Below are 21,274 nucleotides of genomic sequence, written 5' to 3' on the forward strand. Positions count from 1 at the left end.
TTTGCTAATTAGCCAATAACATCGATTTGTTCGCGCTTTCACCACTTTGTTTGGCTTTGGTATTGAAAGTAACACCTCTCCTACCAACAACTTTACCAAAATAAACGCGTATGATGTTCTTAGGGTTACATCTTTATGACGTAACATTTACTTGTCACTTTGCGTCTCTGTTGTTTCATGATCGTAAAAAAGCAACTTCCTGGATCCGCATTGATGTACAAACAGGATACATCAGTCAACCGTGCTATGACCGCTTTGTCTTCTCCAAAGCTCTCACTAATCCTCTACTTAGCTCAGTCGGTAGACCGGCGGTCCCAGTTTTGCCGGAAGTTCTGAGTTCGAACCTTACCGCATGCAATGAAAGACACACACAAACATATGTGTTTAATAACATCTGTGATCTAGCCCCTCGGAAGTTGCTTTATGACCAACGGTTACTGCTTCCGTATCAATAGTACACCGAAAAGCCATCGCAGACTCGCCGAATCTGTCCATCTATGATGCAAGCAGAGCAAGCCAGAAAAACAACTGGCCTGCAGTGAGGTTCGAACTCACGACCTCCGGTCAAGCCGGGACCGTCGCTCTACCAACTGAGCGATGCAGGCTCAGAGAGGAGCGAGTCGAGAAACAACCATGCGCCAATACTTGCACATTTTGTTACAAGCAACTTCACACTGGGGGATTATCAGTCCGTATCAATCAATAAAAGACACACACAAACATATGTGTTTAATAACATCTGTGATCTAGCCCCTGGGAAGTTGCTTTATGACCAACGATTACGGCTTCCGTATCAATAGTACACCGAAAAGCCATCGCAGACTCGCCGAATCTGCATGCAGGTTGTTTTTCTAGCCTAGCCTGGGCTTGCTTGCACGATAATCTTGATTAGGCCGAACGAATTCTTCAAGTCTTTCCAAAGGCACCTGGTGTACTATTATTGGAAACGGTGCAGTTAACAATTGTCCGTATTGCTTAGATACAGTAAATGGATCGTTCGTGCCTAACAAAATACGTAATATAAAAGCATCAATAAATTTTTAAATTGAAGTAAAGCATCCAGGCATATCCTGAAAAAAATCAAAAACTACACCGACCGTGTCCAAAATAGTATTAAAATTTTTTTATTGTGCAACAGACCGAAAAGTATATTTTGTATAAAGTGCGTTAACGAACTATACACAAAGATCACGTGCCAACTCTTGGTGACCATCAGCAATATTCTTTACGTAATGCGGTCCAGAAGAAATGGATAACAGCTGACTCTTTTTTATTCGATCGAAGCGATTAGAAAATCCAACCGCATATATCTGTAAAAGAAAATCCTAGCCATTATATTCTGTCCAATAAATCTCGTCTTAGTCACTGAAAAAATACTAACTATGGCATTTTCACCTGAACGTTTCTATCCTTTATTGCCTTAGCAGCAGTTTCAACTTGGTCAGTGGCCTTTCCGTCTGTGAAAACCACCAGAATATCGCGAACGTCAGGCCGGTTTCCTGAAGTATTAAAACTCTCCCTGTGAAAATGCCAGAGAGCTTTTCCAGTATGTGTTCCTAAAAAACAGTAATATAACGAGTTGTGAAACGTGAAGAGCATCATGAATGTATGAGAAATAAACTATTATCAAAGAGGCGATCTGTTTTCATTATTCAAATGTTCTTCTTTATATTAGACGATGGCTTTTGTTTTGCAGAAATTTATTTTTACCTTGCCAGATAATAAATTTCAGATAATAAACATAAAACATATTACATGCTAACAATGATGCCATTCTTCTTAATTTCGTTGGGCTACAGGCTAAACAAAAGTGAAAATAACTGGAATTTTTAAAAGTCCAGTTTCATTGATTTTAACAATATTTTTAAGGCAGAGTCATACAAATTCAATGAAACTATAAAGCAAAAAATTTGACCAGGGGTCGGCAACCTTTTTGGTCCTGCGGACCGGTTTGAAACTAAAAATTTTCTGCGGCTTTAAAAACAACAAATGTTCAGTAAAGGTTACTTATTGCATCTTTTTTTTAATGAACTAATTAAAATGCATGTGCTTGTTTCTAAAACTTTCTTGCCTGAACGTTAAATAATAAATCATTTTGCAATGCATCTCATATGGCCACAGCACACTGGTTTGTTTTGAACCTCATCAGTGCTTAATACTAATTAAGACTTTTTATCATACCATGGAGTATGTTTAAACGAAAGTTACTGTGTTTTAAATATAAAACTACATTTAATTGTTGTTTGCCTTATTTTTATGTTTCTTGGCATTTTGCGTTCAGTTTGGGTTTAAATAAAAATTTAAATCTGGCAACCCTGCTACTGACCGGTAACGAACTCCTCGCGGACCGGCGGTTGCCGACCACTGGATTAGACGGTAATAAACATGGGCAAGGAGAAAAATTGCTCGCTTATGGCATATTATGTTTTTTATTGGTAGGAATGTCAAATGGTTGTGTTTATTTCAATACCAGTTCCCGATTCTTTGCCCAAAATATATCACTTCGACCGGACAACTATGTTTTGTGTTTTATAATTTTTTTCAGTTTTAACTAATTTCTACAGAAATGTAATTTTTCGGCATTAAATCCGTTCAATCCCGAACTATGAACAAAATATCTATACCACCTTAGTTTTAGACAACTATACTAATATTAATAATTGGCATCTGGTAGAGGCCGATTACTAAGAAACATATTAGCTGACTCACCCGATCCATTGTAGGGAATGTCTTTGAGCTTTTTCTTAAGTTCGTCAACACCAGAGTAATCATTAATCAAGATTTCACTTTTCAAGTCGAACTTGCGGTTGTATCTTGCAATCCCGACTCTCATACCTTCTGGCCCAATGATGAAAATATCCAGCTAAAAATGTAGGAAGACAGATTGTTAAACTTCCTAAGTTGAGCGTGGCACTTAACAGTAGATCTCACAAAAAACCTTGAACCTTTCGAAAATAATAAAGTAACCCATTTTATAGTTGATCTCTCACACATAAATAGACATTGACCTCTCATTTCAACACTGTGTTTATGAAGCTTTGTTGCTTTGCCGTAAGTAACGAGTTCATATTATGTCTTCAGTTTGAATTCATTGGACACAGAAAGCATTTCTTATATAGCAAAGTAGTAAAATATCCGGCAAAACAATTGTAGCATAGCACAAGTCATACTCTTGAAGTATTATATCCAACATGAAAAGCTGTTGGCGTTTGAAGTTTAATAATAAATGTAATTTATTTCACGCCGAAAAAGTCTGGCTTTAATTTAAAGCTTTAAATTACACTTATTTTTACTCACAAGAGAAACTATGAAGTTGATGATTGTATTCCAGTTTTTAGTTCCCGTGGAAGAAGAGGAATCGAGGAGAAAAAATAAATCCAAAAGAGCCTGAGGTGGACACTCTGGTTCGCAACATGGAATGTCGCCAGGCCACGTTTGTCTAAGAAAAAAACAGACGCTCTTCCTCAGAAAATGTATAATCTGGAAACGCTAAAACGGAGATCGAATCATGCCACATACAGATTTCGTAGGCGACAGTCAACGAAAATGTAAAAATGCCGATGTAACAGTAAATGTTCATGGGTTGTAATAGAGGTTAAGTTGTAATGAATATGCGATAATAGAAATCACCTTGACCCTTGCAAGATAGATGTCGACCTTAATTCCTGGTCATTAACAGCAAAATACTCTAGCAAGCTAGTAATTCACAATTAACAGATCTTTAAAGATATATATATATATATATTTCGCCAACAAAGGCATCGTCAGTATATCTAAATAAATGTATCTGACTTATTCTTATATTGTTGCGTTTGTTTTTTATTCAGATTGCTGGTAGAGGTTTAGTTGACAACATTTGTAAAAAATGCAAAAAAATATAGGAAACTACGCTCATCATGAATGAGATTTCGTATCGTTATCAAAGCAATCAAACTCACTTATTTTGGCAAGTGTTGCAACCTTTTACACGATCTGTGAACAGTTTGCTGGTGCACGAGCAGTCGCAAACGCCACCTGACTGAAAAACCGAGCAATTGAGCGAAGACCCGCTTGCCAAGCTTTGAGGAAGAGCACCGCAGGCTAAACACACGTAAAATTATTTGTATTATTTATAAACCCTAAGAGAGACTAGTGTTCGCTATACCTATTCCTAAACAGGCATGTGTGGTGGTCATAACCAAGTTTGGTAAACATTTGTGAGTATGACGTCAAGCAAATATACATTAGAGTCTTAAACCTTGTATAACCCGCAAATTATATTTGACTAACAATCGGTTTAGATCTATAGTTATACGGAGTGAAGAATATGTTGAGTTTTTCCAGCGGATATAGTGAAGAAAGCCAAATTATTAATACCAAAGTCTAAAGGTCTACCCACAGCGTTTTGTTGTATCATCAGAGATCAAAGTTAGCCGAAACGGTCCGGGGTAGTGTTCCGGTATGAAATAATTAGGCGTGCCAGCAAAATTATACCCCTTTTTCACGAGTCATGTCCCAAAACAATGTTGGGTCATTTTAGGTTAATATTTGTCTATCGAACACTATAAGGCCAGTATTTTAAGGTTACATGCTTTGTGAGGAATCGTTGTGACGTCTTACCTTACCCTTTCCTTAAAAGCGTTGTGGTTAATTGTAATGTCGATGACATCTATTAGATGCCACAAGTGTAAAAGGATTGTTGCTGAAAAAAGAAAGGCTTCGACTTTTTAATGAATAACCGTATTTTACCTGGAGCGTTGCTTCCGGGAACGTTAAAGAGCATTTCACTTTCATGCTTTCTGCGAAATCTTAAGCACGTCTTGTCTGTTGAAACAAAGCACCATTTAAATAGGATTCAACACGCTCCGATCAAGGCGTAACTCGACCAAAAGAAAAAAAACTTTTAAAAATACCGTATAAAACTGAAAGCACTTTAACCTTTTAATCTCATATAAGCCAACTAGTACTTTCTCCATGTTGAAAAGGGTGGCCAAACCGCGGCTTAGCAGAATACGGCTGTCGACCACCGGTTTTAATGGACTCTTACCTTTAATTTTAATGTGAGTTTTTTTTTTAGAATGTATAGTGTTAATTCTCGTAGGCTTATGCTTTGCCATTTTTGACTGCTTAAATGCGAAAATTAATCAAAAGAAGAAGAAAAACGCGCTACGCGAGAAACTAGTTCCATTATGTCTTTTGACAAATCTTGTCAGCATAAACACGCCTCGCGTCCTATGTCAGTTTGCTAACATCAAAGCGGCATATACTTTTGTCGCGATACCTTACAAATTGATTTCGGTATAGTAATAAACGAGACTTATTTTATAGCGTCACGTTTTACCATGCCCCCTTAAGTAAAAGTACGGGATCCACCCCTACTTAGAAAAATTACTTTTTGTAAAGGCGAGTTAATATATTTTACAAATTTTAACAGCGTGTTGGCATTTATTTGAGAATTCCTTCAGCGTAAATACAAATTCGGGTTAATGCAGCCAACGCAATATTATTAGTGTGTAGTGCGCAATATCTACAATGTATATAACTGAGCAAAGGTATGTGTATAAGTTATTCATTTCTGCCCATTTGTATGTGGCTCCTTGCAGTTAACCAAGCTATAAATCTGGCTTTGGGTCTCTGACTGCAGGTTGGCCACCCCTGATATAGATCAACTTGAATGGGAAACATAACATTCCGTGATTTCAAAGAGTACATGCCATACGATAGGTGATTACTGGTTTTAGTTTATGTACACTTCTTGTTAGAGCCTATATGTTATTTTGTATAAAGATCTACCTGCTAGGCTGATAGTGCTTGCTTCATGGCAGACGAAATATGATAGCAGAAATAACAGATTAAAGAAATAATTCATCACGATTGAGCTGTGCACCAACCAGAAATTACATTTGTTTTATAAACATAATAATGACAAACAACCATTAAAGCTTTACCTGTATTCACAAAACAAATATAGTAATAAAGCATCCACAACTTTTGCACAAATTAACGAAATGAATAGCGACAAGGTTACGCTATAGTAGCTATCATTTTTTTGGAAAGCAAATTTCAAATTAAACAATTCTAAAGCATCGGAATAAAAAAAATATATTTTGTAATTATACATTAAACGTGCCTTTTTCCATGTTTTCTCTATTTATTATTTATTAAGGCTACAGCATTGACAATATATTTATACTAATAGTTTCAAATAGCTTTAACGACTGCCTTCTTTTAAAACATATTGTATGCGATCCGCTTAATGTTGTATATGCGATGCGCTTATTTGGCTTTAGGCTAATTTGTGGCATGGCAGTAACCACCAATACTGCATTTATCAGCGTGCTGCAAAGTAATTGCCTTGAAGCTAAATGCGCTGTTCTTATCTAACACGGATTTCAAGCTCAGCCGATAAAACTATTTGTAATTTGATGATGTTAAATAATTACCTAACGTGCGTCCCATGAATACACAGATATAAAATTAGACGAATTCAGTATATCTTATTGAGTGGCGGCGTCAAACTAAAAATCAGAAGTCGAATGTAAATGTCGTTCTAGTTATTTACGTTGTTAATGAGTATATTTTCCACCTTTACTCGTGTAATAGTTGACTGAGAGCTTTACAGTTCCCGTTAAAAGACCGCTTTGATTTATTTGCTAGTAAGTTTAAAATATCGGTAAAACGCATGAAGCTAAGGAATGGACAATAAACAACGTCACGGAAAAGTCAGCTTATTTGTTCTAACGTGTTTTATGTGACGGTACATGAAGTACGCATTTAATCGCTTAAAATATTCCAATTTATTTACTTTTTCGGTAACAAGCGAAACATATCACCCTAGAAGCAATTTATCGTAACTTAACCAGAGTATTATATGAATCCTCAGACCATCCAAAATGATGCACCATGCAGGTATAACTTTGAATGTGGTGCAATTTAACCATAACCTCAAAAATGTAGTTTGTATAGAAGACAAATATTCTCTATAGAGTTACAACCCACAAACTCAGTTATGCCCAGAATTGGACAACTAGATTTATTTTAGCTTGTTAAAATAAGATTAGAATTAGAGTTAGATCACTTTCAGTTTTCTCAAATTAGATTACAATTAGAGTTAGATCATTTTGAGTTTTCTTAAGTTAGATTAGAATTGGAATTACCGAATTACTGAAAAAACGAATTTCAACTAGACTTATATTTGATTATTATTGACAATCAATTTCATTTAAATCGAGAAGTATTCCAATAAGAATGTATAACATATGCTTTTCAGACTGTAAAAATTACGTTTCAACCAAAGATTTTAAATTGAAATTCTTTGTTTTTACAAAAAGACTAAAAATGCCGTTGGTCAAATTAGCATTTTTGGTAAAAACCGAATTAGATTAGAACTAGAATTAGAGCCCCCAAGCAATTCACAATTAGATTAGTATTAAAATGAGCCGCATTTTGCTCTAATTAATTGATTTAGAAAACCAGAATTACCTGGTTCAGGGGGTCGGCAATCTTTTCCTTGTCGCGGGCAAAAACCAAACTCAGAAAGGTTTCCGTGGGCCACACAAAATGTTAACTAAGAATTGTGTTATTAAAATGATAGAACAACTATGAATTAGCTGGGCCTCGGATCTTTTTTTCCACTTAAAATTTTTATTTAAAATTAAAGAGGCAGTAAATTATTATTAGCGCTGAGCGCGAAAAAAAGCGTTTGGTTGGTTACAAATTATAGTCCATACGTCGTCATCCATGCTATACTAATGGAAAGTGTAACAAAACTACTTTGAGAAAATGAGATAACCTTAATAGTTAATCTAGCATAGTATTTGTTAACCTTAATAAGTACTTGCGCACCTGCCGAGGGAAGCTATCGCGATTTTGGGGGGTGTACTTGCATTTATTTTAAATTTGTTGCAAGTTTTTATTACATAAACAAAAAAATGTTAAAAAAAATATGTCCAAGGAACACTAAACACATCTGTTCATAATCTTCAGTAGAAAAAGAGTGGCCCAAATAAATATCAATCTCTTTTTCTACCGAATATGTTAGTTTTTCTACCGAATATGTCCAACAGTTTTGAGTAGGTTTTCCGTTTGTCCGCGCAATTGGCAGCCTTCCACGCCGCAACGGTAAAATAGCGCTGATATAGTTCATAAGACAGCATCAAAGCGTAAACGAACCGGACGTACACGATTATTCGCGCAAAACGCGAAAATTAAAAAAAAATTGAAAATGGACTCGTGTATAGTTTGTCAAAGAGGCGGCGGGCCGGATGAATTACATTGGCGGGCCGGCCCGCGGGCCGTAAGTTGCCGACCCCTGATCTAGTTGTCCCACTCTGTTTATACCTGGACTGTCGCTCTACCGACTGGTACGCAGGCTCAATGAAAGCAGGTGCGAGGTTTCCAGTATTAAAATATACCATCAACAAAGACAAACTGTTGAGGCTATAATACATGTGTACACGAGTAATATTCTAAGCAGGGTTGACGAAAATACAACCTGGACAGACGCTGCGCGGTTAATTTTGCAAGTGGCGCATATTGCCCAAAATAAGACAAATACAATTAAACTGCTGGAATTTATAAGAAATTTTAGACTAAACGAACTACTTTTAAAGCTCAGTTCAGTTTTTGTTGGAAATTTTTACTTTTCTTCATATAACGATAAGCAAGTAAATTACATTTAAAACAAAAATTTTCTGGGCCGCGATCGTCATAATATATAGTACAAGTTTTCGAACGCCAAGCCTCAGAGGTAAGGATCTAATAAACATTTAAAACAGGGGTTCTTAAATTTTTTTACCACGGACCCCTAAAATTTTTTTTGGCCTTGCGTGGACCACAACAGGCAAAAAATTTTCAAAATGACGTCATAAATTTACGTCACCATACAAATAGACTTCATAAGTCGCTGATTTCGGTCCAAAAATGTGAAAGGGTAACGAAGTTTAATGCATTCAGTGCAATACCGCTTTATTTTTAATTAAACTGTTGTGTTTGATAAGTTGATTACTTCTTAAATATACACTAATATTTCAATTAGGCCTTCATGGAGCCCCTCAAACTAGGTGAAGGACCCCTAAGGGGTCCATGGACCCCAGTTTAAGAACCCCTGATTTAAAATGATTGAAAGTTTAACTTAGTAAAGCAAGTAATTGTACCGCAGCTAAATCTTGTAGTAAACGACTGGCCGACGTGTTTTATAATAAAATAGAAAATAGGATATTAAAACTTTTTTTTACGCAAAGCTAAATAGGAATACCTAATTGATTATTAGGCTATATACCCATATTGCAAAAATATAGTTATACTTGTGTCATTAGAAATTGTATAAAATAAACTGTGACTTTAAACTAAAACATTTATCATCAGTAGGGCGATTGTTTTTTTACCTAAAAAATAAGAAATTTGACAAGTTTTGACCTAAAATATATTTTTTTCTTCAAAATATTTACCTAATACAAAAATACATTGATTAAAAGCAGGGAGTCGAACCGTTTGACTTTTCCGGCTCAGGTTCGGTTCGGGTTCAAGAATTTTTTCGGAATCCGGTTCAGTACCGGTTTCGGTTCGGAGTAATTTAAAAGTTCCGGTTCAGCTCCGGTTCAACCTTCGTTATTTTAAAACCGGTTCATAAAGTTCCGGTTCAGATACAATATAATTTGCGTTAAATCTCAAAATGTGGGTCGATAAATGTAGAGAATAATCTTTGAACTGTAAGTCATTTAACTCAGTTACGTGACTTATTAAAAAAACAGCAACTCAATATTGAAATATCTAAAAAATAAAAATGAACGATTTTTTTATTCAATATTCATATTTTATTCATAAAATTTCGAACATGGCGTAACTTGACTCTGTAAAATAGAAGTTGTGACGTCTGCAGGAGCGAACCGTTTTAATTTACAGGTTCGGGTTCGGTTAAGGTTCAGGTACTTTAAAATTATTCGGTTCAGTTCCGGTTCGGCTCCTTAAAATCTTATAAAAACCGGTTCAGGTTCGGTTACGGTTCGAAAAAATTGACTTAAAACCGGTTCATAAAGTTCATGTTCGGTTCCGGTTCGACTCCCTGATTAAAATAACATATCGTCGACCACACGTTTTACTTGTTTTACTGACTGCCGGTCGAAAACAAAGTTATTTTTTCGGGTTGATGCAAAACTCATACAAATGCTTAGTTGATATTTTTGTCTCAAAACTAAATGTTTTTAATAAAAAGTTAACTGAGCGACAATTTCAAAAAGCTGACTATAGTTTTTAAAAATTTTAAACGATTTATGTGTATTTCACATGAAATCATTTTGACAAATTTTGACCTAAAATGTAAGTTTTAACAAAATCTTTCTTTGACAAGTCAAAAAATAATCGCCCTAATCATCAGCAAAAGAAGTCATAAAACGGTGGGCAAGCCAATTTAAAACGGTGGGCAAGCCAATGAGCTATACACTATGGTATAGCTTAAAAATAAATGCCAAAGCCAATTTTGAAAAGTCTCTTGTAATATGATTTTGACTTACTTGACTTATCTAGCTTTGACTAGTTTGACTTGACATTAATTTTCTTTTTATGTGCTTCTGCATCAGGTTCTAACCCAGACAATTGCCACATTGTTGAACAACAAACGACAAGGGTTTTAATAAAAAATGCTGCAAAACATGTTGTACTAATATGCAATGATTTTTAATAAAATGGTTATGTTTGTATATATCTTATAATTATAACTCCAATGTTTACAACTTTTCTTGTTTTTTTTAACTTTACGTTGAATGTTTTTTTAACTTGAAACCTAAATGGTAAAAAAACCAAGATAAAATATGTTATTTCTATGACTTACAATGTGAATTTGTTGTCAAGGTACGATTGTTATCTAATAATGGACTGTTTTAAGATTGGGCATAAATTCAGAAAAATGAAATCATATTTGCAACTGTTAATTGGCAATTCATTGTTAATTATTTATAGCAAATTTTACTGAATTTAAGAGTTATCTGATTTATCACATAACTTTGAGAATGCATCGATTCAAGGTTGGTTTATAAAAGAGACAATCTCTGAGATATATTCCACATCTTTAGCTTGCTTTTCATAAAATAATTTTACCTTGGGCGATAAAAGTTGCCTAATCGTTACCTTAAAACTTTAAATAAATATTTAGCAAAGATTGTAGAGAAAGATAGACTTGGTTAGACAATACTAAACGTTGATATCTTAGATTGCGTCGAATGAGACCAGCATCGCAATAAGAAATCTGCCAGGAATGATTCCCCAGATTCAAGCCATTGCAATGCGAAATGCTCCCTGCAATTACCGGAAGGACATTGCAGGGGCTGGAAAGTTTACGTTTCAAATTACTGACTTCACGAAGTTGCTGGTAAGTAGACCTATAGTTTTAAATCACCAGCTTTTATAATGTGATAAGGTTACATGTGAAATTTTATGAATATATGTAAATTTTTATTTGACTTTTGGAGTTTGGTGTTAAACATATGTCTACTTAAACGTTTATTGCCGGTAGAAAGGAGAATAGTATCCTGTGAACAACGTCCACCAATGCAAACGCGATTATATAATAAGTTTTTATTCCGTTTAATAGAAACATCTGCCTTCTGAATATGTCAGCACCCTTTTCCCAATTGCGGTTCAAAAAGAAGAGGTAACTAATTAATGCCTAAAACGTTGGTTTCTGCATTTACTAAAGACTTTTTGTGCAGAATGAGACTTCAGGACAACCCGAGTCCTTTACTGAGAGAGTTCAGATAAATTATCAAAGTGGTAATTCTAACAAGAACGCAACATCGCAAAAAAATTCAATAACTGTAAGTTTATTATTTTTTTTTTATTAATAAATATCAGACATTTCGATAAAATAAAAAAATTAAATTACACTACAAAAAATTAAATTACACTACATTCGATAGAATAAAAAATTAAATTACACTATGTTAAAGACTGGCCCATCAACTTAGTAGGATTTCAGACTGTCAGTGAAAACCAACGTAGACTATCGCTTTACAGATGGAAAAATTTCAAACAACCGCGGTTCAAAATGCAAATTGGAAATTTTCGCTAAATGTTACGCAACCGGAAATGATAGGCAGCACTATAGCAATGTGGATAAAAGCCATATTTACTTTGGTAGGTCGACATTTTGTTCCTGCTTCATTCAGTATTATTTATGTTAAGCTTTTATCTTTCATATTTAATTTGCTACTTCGTAGGTGTCTTCAGAAGTGGTCTATGCGACAATAGTTGATCTGAGCTGGCTTCAAATACACTTTGGTGTAAGTGTTTTGCATCCGTATCGTGTTCTTAAACAATAATACATGAACTTAGAAAGTATTCTTAAGGATAAATGTTTAAAAAATAAAAATAAGCTGGTTGAGTCTTGCTTTCCCAATTAGTAAGGATATTTCAATATATGACCACGGGGGTCCTTGTATTCACATAATTTCAAAAAAATATTTTCCGTTTATTTAAAAGTACTACAGAAGAAGTAATCAGCTAAAACGTTAACAACGATTTTTTTAGATTGGAAATCACCGTGGAATTAAGGTAAATAATAGTTTTATCAGTATCAGTAAAATTAGTATTCAACTTATTGTAGTTTTTGTTATATTAATTCAGTTATTCCATTTGTAGAAAAAGTGTCGAACCAGAGAAATAACCCGTCAGTTGGCTGTCACTCTACCACCTACCTTGGCTGGAAATCAAATTTTGCTTCACCAGCTATCGAAGAAAATTTTACGAACTAAGGTAAAACGATGTTCAAATAGCAATAAAGCGTAAAAAAACCTGTTGGTTTGTTGTATTTGTTTGTGTAAAATTTAATAAAAGAATTGTTGAATTTACAGTTTGAACCTTCCAGTTTTGTACAATGCATCGTTTCTCATAAAAGGCTGAGGGAAAATTATAGACAGGTAAAAGGCAATAATAAAAAAATGTCAAACGCTAAATTCAAGTTTTATATAAAAACATTTTGGTTATTATTTGTTTTTAAGGTATCTCAAAAGCCAAAAAGTTGTACCAACAATCCATATATGAATCACAAACAGGTTTGCCATTTTTATGTTTGTCGGTAAAACTTGTTGTGTTTTTATATTAGTTAGATATTTTTTATTAAGGAAAAATACGCAGCGAATATTGCTTCAGTTCAACATTTGCAAGGTTGTGTGAAGGATTCTAACAAGCGCAATGAGAAGGTTTGTAGTCGTTAAGGCTGCGAGTAAATACAATATAGCAGGACATACTTATTTCTATGTGTTATTTAGAAACAAGAAGCAGTGAACGACGACAACATTGACAAACTTCAACAACCGAAACGTCATGTCGATAGACCCGATGTAAATAAAAAGCAGGTTTGCAGTAACTTGTAACAAGATTAATCAAAATTATTAAAGAAACAAACACCCAGGCCGTATGTACATGATTTAAACATGCTGATTTGCTAATATTTGCGGTCGATCCACCACAAAATAAGGATATTTAACAAAAAATACTCATTTTTCGGAAAATATGGACGAAACTCCACCTGTTAAAATAAAGGCAACTATATTATTAAAAGAACTTTTCAAAGTATAATTGTAGTTTATTTTTGTGTATGTTACAGAAAGGCACAATAAGACGTTTCGGAAGTTTCCTACGTAATACGATTTTTTGCTGTTTTCCACGAAGGCAATTGTAATGTAGGTAAATTTACTGTTAAAAGTATAATTTTATTTGCAAAATAAATCCGTTCTATATTTAAGTCTACAATCTTGTTTTGCAGAAAAATGAAGTCGACAAGTGATAATATTGTCACGTCACACATGAATAACGTGCAGATAAGTATCAGTGAAATTAGTATTCATTTCATGGTAGTTTTGTTAATATTAATTAAGTTATTTCATTTGTAGAAAAAGTGCCGCACCAGAAAAATATCCCGTCAATTGGCTGTCACTTAACCACCTACCTTGGCTGGAAAAAGGATTTTGCTTTATACCAGATATCGAAGAAAATTTTACGAACTAAGTTAAAACGATGGTAAAACAACAATAAAGAATGAAATATATATATATAAATTGTTGAATTTACAGTTTAAACCTTCCAGTTTGGTACAATCCATCGCTTCGCATACAAATCTGAGGGAAAATTATAGACAGGTAATGAGCAATAGTAACAAAATGTAACATTCTAAATTCAGGTTTTATATAAAAAAAAATTGTAATTAATTGTTTAAGGTATCTCAAAAGCCAAAAAGTTGTACCAACAATCCATATATGAATCAAAATCAGGTTTGACATTTTTATGTTTATCGGGTAAACGTTTGTGTTTTAATATTATTTATCTGTTTGTTATTAAGGAAAATTCCGCAGCAAATGTGGTTTCAGTTTCAACAGATGCAAGGTTATTTGGAGGGTTCTAACGACCGCAATAAGAAGGTTTGTAGTCATTAAGACTGCGAGTAAATACAATTTAGCAGGACATACTTATCTCTATGTGTTATTTAGAAACAAGAAGCAGTGAACGACGACAACATTGACAAACTTCAACAACCGAAATGTCATGTCGATAGACCCGATGTAAATAAAAAGCAGGTTTGCAGTAACTTGTAACAAGATTAATCAAAATTATTTAAGAAACAAACACCCAGGCCATACAAAAAGCAGGTTTGCAGTAACTTGTAACAAGATTAATCAAAATTATTAAGAAACAAACACTCAGGCCATATGTACAGAGTGATTTAAACATGCTGATTTGCTAACATTTGCGGACGATCCACCAAAAACTAAGGATATTTAACAAAAGTTACTCATTTTTCCGAAACTATGGACGAAATTCCACCTGTTAAAGTAAAGGCAAATGTTATTTTTACCAACTTTTCAAGGTATGGTTATGGTTTAATTTTTGTGTATGTTACAGAAAGGCGCAATAAGACGTTTCGGAAGTTTCCTACGTAACACGATTTTCACCTGGTTTCCTCGAAAGCGGTTTTAATGAAGGTAAGTTTACGTTTAAAACTATAAATTTATTTCAGAAAAACATCCCGTTGTATATATAATTCTACAATCTTTAACTATATTTTGCAAGAAAATGAAGTCGACAAGTGATGATATTGTCCCGTCACACATGGATGTGCCACGTGCGGATCTGGAATTTATTTTAGTGTAATGCAGGGGTCGGGAACCTACATGGCCAACCAGGCTCCACACTGCCCCATGAATCTGTGCCTAGAAAAATGTTACAAGTAGAGAAGAGTGTAAAAACGATGTCCGGTCTTTACTCGATTGCAGTTAACCCTTTTGCTTTTGGTTAGGCCTACTCGTATTTAATAATTAGAAAATAATACCAAAATGGATTAGTAATTTTAAATTGGATTAAATATTTAAAATTCAAACAAATAATATACTTTTTTCGTTTTAGCAATTTAAAGATAGCATTTTATATTATTGTTAGTTCATCCTTCTAAGTACCGTTTTGGAAGTAATTATCCATAAGTTACCACAGATCCAACCAAACGCAATTTATTCGGTTTTGAATAGTAATAAGCTTTAATGGTCGAGAGCTAAGCCAAGTCTTAGCAAGGCCATAATAATAGCAAGTCCATTTTAAGTCAAGTCATTGACATAAAAATAAAACGTTAAACTATTAAAATTGGTAAACTTGTCCATGTATTGGTAATGAAACAAATAAAAACAGCAAAAACGTAAAATAGAACATTAGCAAGCAAACTGTTTTGCGTGCAGCAGTAAAGACAAATAACAGAATTTTACCAAAAATATATTAATGGCATGGAGTTCGACCTATGTACTAGTTTGGTCATAGAATACTAATTACATAATTAGTATTCTATGGTTTGGTACTGCCCTGCAGCGTGCACGACTTGTACATGCTTTGTGCACGCTTTCTCGCGTTGGTATCTAGCTAGAGTCCCTAAGGCACAGTAATTATTGGTTTACGTTGGAATGGTGATTGCATTCTGCGCCCATATGCTTGTTTTTCGTTGTTTTATACTCCTTTACTGCTACGCCCAAGAGCATTAAAACCTCTACGAATACAACAGACGAATTGGCGACGAGGAAGTTTTAGATTCTATAGCCGCTGGCTTACCCACATCCTAACTTTCCCCCACTCTTCTAAATTACATTCAAACGACCAAAATTCGACCACCTCCTCAATTTTATTAAATGGCTTTCCCACTGACCCAGTGACGATGAGTAGAGGAATGAGACAAGCGACCCGCTGAGTCTTACCCTCTTTCTGATTGCCCTCAATCCCCTGCTGAATAACATTCAGGATAACCCCTCCATCTCCCCCACCCCGGTCCAAACCCGCACCCCACCCAAACTCGTGACTCACGCCGATGATGTGACCCTCACCCTAGCCCACCCACATTCACTACCCCAACTATTTAATACTTTGGCCAAATTTGAAACACTTTCCGGTTTGGCCCTTAACCCTTTAACAACAAGATCTCACAAACCACACAACCTTTTTTCACCTTTGATTCCAAATCCATTCTCTCTAAAACCCTCCTCTTATCAAACTTTACACAACTGGCTGCCGTCTATCCTCTCCCAAACCCGCAAAAAAATAAAATGAACCTAACATTACTTTAATACTTTATCGGCCCAAAAAAAATATGACTTCAGTTTTAAAATTACTCTTCCTATACAGCTTTTCCGTCGCCATATTGTCAACAAACTTGGACTCTCATAAACAATTATAACCCCACCCTTACTGAATAAACTTGCCCCAAAATCAAATCCCTCTACCTCCGCCTTACCATCCCCCAGCGATACTCCAAGGAAAATCGCCACTTCCTGGACAAGCTTTTGCACGTGTACGAGTGTATGGGGTTTATTCCGTCACGGTGAATCCGCAACTTAAAAGTCATTATCAACCGTTTACTCTTCCGAAAGATTTGATGCGCAAAACTAGGAGAGGGTTGTGGATTTACAAAGATTGCTATGAAACGTAAGTCGCAAGATACTTTCACAGAGTACATACCGTGTTATACTGCTGCAGAGTGTTCTCCTCTTTGGAATCTCTTCTGCGCCTGGTTATTTCCAGGAAATCTTGGAAAGCTCTACTATCCACCTTCCAGGGGCTGTTGTGTATCTCAATGATATTCTAGTGAGCGGAAGATCATTTGCAAAATCTTCAACGCTTGTTGAAGCGATTAAACGAAACGTTGTCGATTTGAGAAGTGCCTATTAACCCAAACAAAAGTGGAAATTTGGGCCACGTCCCCTCCAAAGAAGGAATTGCAAAACGGCGGACGTCATTGAGATGCCTTGTTCGCAAAACGTGTACTCGCTACGTTCGTTACTTGGCTCCGTGCAATTTTGCGGTTTAACCGTCGACTTTCGCGACTACATCCGAGCCTCTGTATCGGCTCACTATTAAAGGAATTGCTTGGGAATGGAATAAGAAAGAGCAAAATGTGTTTACTGAACTGATGCTTCTTTTATTGTCCAACCACGTTCTCACCCATTTTAACTCAAATCTTCCAATTGGCATTGAATGCGATTCGTCTAGTGTTTGCATCGGGGTCGTCTTGTTTTACCCCTATCCTGATGGTAGCAAGAGCCCGATCGCCAATGCATCATATACGTTGACAAATAGTCAACGCAACTACAGCCAAATCCAGAATGAGGCATTGGCTATTATCTACGCGTTAAAAATAGTTGTCAATATCTCCCCTCGGCACAAAGTTTATTCTGGTGACCGACTACAAGCCTTTGATGTCATTGTTTGGACCGGACTACGCCGGAACCCGCGGCAAATCGCCTGGCACGATGGGCGCTATTTGTGAGTCAATTCAGGTGCGAGATACAATACCGCCAGAAATGTGAACATCAGAATGTAGATTCATTGAGGCGATCATCCGTAGGTAACGACCTAGTTTTTGATAGGAAGGAAAGTGCCGAGGACATAGACATCTTATGTGCAATTGAGACACTCAGTTTGCAAGAACAGCCGTATGCATCGGCAACAAGGCAAAAATAAACTGAGCATGACCCAGTTCTTACCAACTTGATAAGTTCTACTCGCGAAGGTTATCCAGCTAAAAACAGGGTCGACATCAACGATCCAGTCGAAAAGTTTAGGAAAGTCGAATATTCCCTAAGTATATCCCACGGATGCTTATACGGCTCACAAGTAGTGGTTCCAACCAGTCTTCGCACCAACGTCCTGGCCCTACTACGCGAAGGTCATTTTAGCCCAGCATAGATAGCGATATAGTCGACCTGTTCAGGAAATGTCACATCTGTGCCAGGCACCAAAACGCTCATTCAAGGGTGGCTGTACATCCATGGATGACGCCCGAAAAACCATGGAGTCGCTTACATGAGGACCATGCAATCACTCCATGAGGTACAATTGGTTAGTTATGATTGATGCTTAGTCCAAGTACACTTGTATACATTTTACACAGTCGGTGTCAGCGAAGACCATGATGGATCTCCTGGAAAGAGACTTTTCCCATCTTGTCTATCCTCACACCATTGTGTCGGACAATGCTCCGACATTTCGTTCGGAAGAATTTCCTAACTACTGCAAGACGCGGGTGATATAGTTCGCCTGACAGGAGCCCTATATCATCCTGCAACGAACGGGGGTTGAGCTCCTGTTACAAACTTTTTAACAGACCTTACGCAAGTCGTCCAAGCCTCCCAGAAAAGCCTTGCTCGAGTTGGCCATACAATACATGGAGACACCAACGGCAAGCGGATACTCTCCCAGTGAAATACTAAAAAGTCGTCAGATAATCGACACGTTACTCCCTTCTCCAACTCACATTGCCCAGGGCAAGCAAGCCAGAGAGGCTACCAAATCGCAAGCACGGGAGAAACAACTTAAGTGGCACCCACTTACCTGGGTGATCTGTGTTACGCTTTATTCTTTAGGCCGAGGCGGAACGAACAACCTCACTGGGTTCCGCCCATTGTTATCAAACGGCACGGCAGTCGCAGTGTCAACGTACGAGTGGTTCAAAGGGGAGCCGTATGTCGACGCCATGTGAAGCAATTACTCCCACGTTATGTCACGATGAAAGATGAAGACCCCAGCGAACCTCCACCGGCGGTTTCTGATTCCTTGACTTCGTGTCGTCCCTGAAAACGTCTGTTCTGCACCGACCAGAGAAACACCCGCGGTCATAACCCCATTCGAACCCAAGAGAAAGGTCTTGAACGAGTTCGAGTACGATTCCACGAACCCGAGGCGATCAAAGAGTCGTAAACCGCGGCAACTCTTTGGTTCGTAACCCTTTAACCACAACATTTGTTTTTCAGGCTTATTGGGGAAGTGTCATGGAGTTCGACCGTTGTACTAATTTCGTACCTAGTTTATTTGTTGTCGCACTTTGTAAGTCAACTGCCCTGCAGCGTGCACCACTTGTGCACGCGTTTCTCGCGTTGGTATTTCGCTAGCGTCCCAAAAACGCAGTAATTATTGGTTCGCGTTGAAATGGTGATTGCGTTCTGCGCCCAAACTAACCGTGCGTGATTTTCGCCTTTTATACTCCTTTACTTCTACACCCATGAGCAATATACCTTCTACGAATAAAATATAATTAATTTCAATACAAGTTATTTGACGCAATGACTTAATTCCAAGCAGACTTAGACAACTAGATAATTCTAGTTTTCTAATTCAATGAATTAGTCTCGAGTCTAGGGCAAATTCTAATTCTAATCTAATTGGTGAATTGCTTGTGGGCTTTAGTTCTAATTTAATTCGGATTTTACCAAAAATGCTACGTTGTCCAACGGCTGTTTTAGTCTTTAGTCGGCGATTTTAGTCTAGTGCAACGGCATTTTACTAGTCAAAACAAACAGTTTTAATTAAATTTATATGGTCAGAAAGACTCGTAGGTATTTTGTACAGTCTAGAAAGCATAAGCTTTGCTAAAAGGCATAACATTTATCACACATTTATCTACCATTCACAATCTTATTGGAATAATTTGCGATTTAAATAAAATTGATAGTGAATAATAATTCCAAATGTAATTATAGTTCAAATTCTAGTTGTAATACGTTTTTTTAGGAATTCTGTAATTCCAATTCTAACCTAATTTGAGAAAACTCAAAATGATCTAATTCTAATTCTCATTTAATTTGGAACAACTGAAATGCTCTAATTTTAATTCTAATCTAATTTTAAAAAGCTAAAATAAATCTAGTTGTCGAAGTCTTAGCCAAGTCAAGTCATTTGTTTAAACTAACTAAGTCAAGTCAAACCATTTTATCCAAAAGACTTTAATTAAGTCATCCCATTTGAAGTCAAGACATTGAATTAGGTAGTTGCAACACACGAGTCTTACTTTGAACAGCGTATGGCACACCATTAGCAGAATCGATCATCATTTTCAGGTATTTTGTGTAGCAACTCCATATTTCTTCTTCGGTTGCGACCTCTTTGGAATCTTTTATAGGAGATTGCAGTCTTGTGCCTAATCTAGATGAAGTAGTCGATTCGTTTAATTGTTTATCATAATATGGTACAAGATGCAGAGATTTATAGCCCTCAACAATCATTATGTCAATAATAGGGTCAAAATGGTAAACAAAGATCCGAAGAAAGCCAAATTGCATTTGTTTAGTTGAAAAAAAATTGTTAGAGAGTGTAATGGTGCTAGCGGCGCCCTAAGGCAATATATTTGAGCATATATGGGGTAAACATATAAACAGCCACATAAGATTTGCGCTAAGCGCGAAAAAACGTTGCCTTTGCTTAGTTAAACTGCGTGCCTGCTTTAGGGGATTAATAGTGGCCCACTATCTAATAATTTTAAAGGCGGTCTTTGTTGCTAATATACTGTAGCGTAACAAACCAACCCTCGAATGTGCTGCAAAATTTCGTTTCTTGATTTTTGTGATCCGTGGAACTTGCTCAGAAAATCAACGATCCCATCCAAATCTTCTCGACTGGCTCTTGGGTGCAAGTCTTCCTTTAAATCGGTGTAAGTGCTCAGTCCGATTTGTCTATAGGCGTTAAAGTTGACCAGACCCTTTTGGCCAAAGCACAACGGGAAAAGTCCCAAAATCAAACTAAAAGCAATACGCATTTGGGTTTGTATTATATTTTAAACGGTGTACAAACCTGTGATATAGGCAACAAACGAAGTACTGAGAGCACTTTGCAGCTAACTTTAGTTATGTTATATTGAGGCCTTGACAAAGTAAATGTATACGCATATACTGAACTTTAAACAGTGCTAAATCAGTCGCAAATGACGTAAGTGTGTTGATTCACGAGATAAATCGGGTGCTCGAGTTGTTTGCTGTCTGTGATAACAGTACACGATGATTTT

The 21,274-nt window shown here is 36.3% G+C and overlaps 1 protein-coding gene across 1 annotated transcript; it reads right to left on the reverse strand.

Annotated features, from left to right (window-relative positions):
• Positions 1–1,114: 1,114 nt before the first annotated feature.
• Positions 1,115–5,923, reverse strand: LOC146167531 (collagen alpha-1(XII) chain-like). Its single transcript, XM_083390887.1, has 7 exons — positions 5,773–5,923; positions 4,729–4,803; positions 3,939–4,080; positions 3,298–3,439; positions 2,710–2,863; positions 1,396–1,556; positions 1,115–1,310 (listed from the first exon to the last, which is right to left on the reverse strand). The coding sequence occupies exons 1-7, from the start codon at positions 5,846–5,848 to the stop codon at positions 1,176–1,178; spliced, it is 885 nt and encodes a 294-aa protein (XP_083247013.1). The 5' UTR covers positions 5,849–5,923; the 3' UTR covers positions 1,115–1,175.
• Between the last annotated feature and the right edge of the window lie 15,351 nt (positions 5,924–21,274).

The sequence above is a fragment of the Ascidiella aspersa genome, chromosome 1 (assembly GCF_963924565.1).
Source record: "Ascidiella aspersa chromosome 1, kaAscAspe10.2, whole genome shotgun sequence".
Classification (NCBI taxonomy): Eukaryota; Metazoa; Chordata; class Ascidiacea; order Phlebobranchia; family Ascidiidae; genus Ascidiella; species Ascidiella aspersa.

Bases quoted from the DNA above. Each gene is read 5' to 3' on its own strand.
- LOC146167531 (XM_083390887.1), bottom strand. From the start codon at position 5,848: ATGAATTATTTCTTTAATCTGTTATTTCTGCTATCATATTTCGTCTGC. The intron at 3,440-3,938 runs GTGAGTTTGATT...TTTTTTTCTTAG, and splicing joins TGCAACACTTGCCAAAATAA to ACAAACGTGGCCTGGCGACA. The intron at 1,557-2,709 runs GTGAGTCAGCTA...ACTGTTTTTTAG, and splicing joins CATTCCCTACAATGGATCGG to GAACACATACTGGAAAAGCT.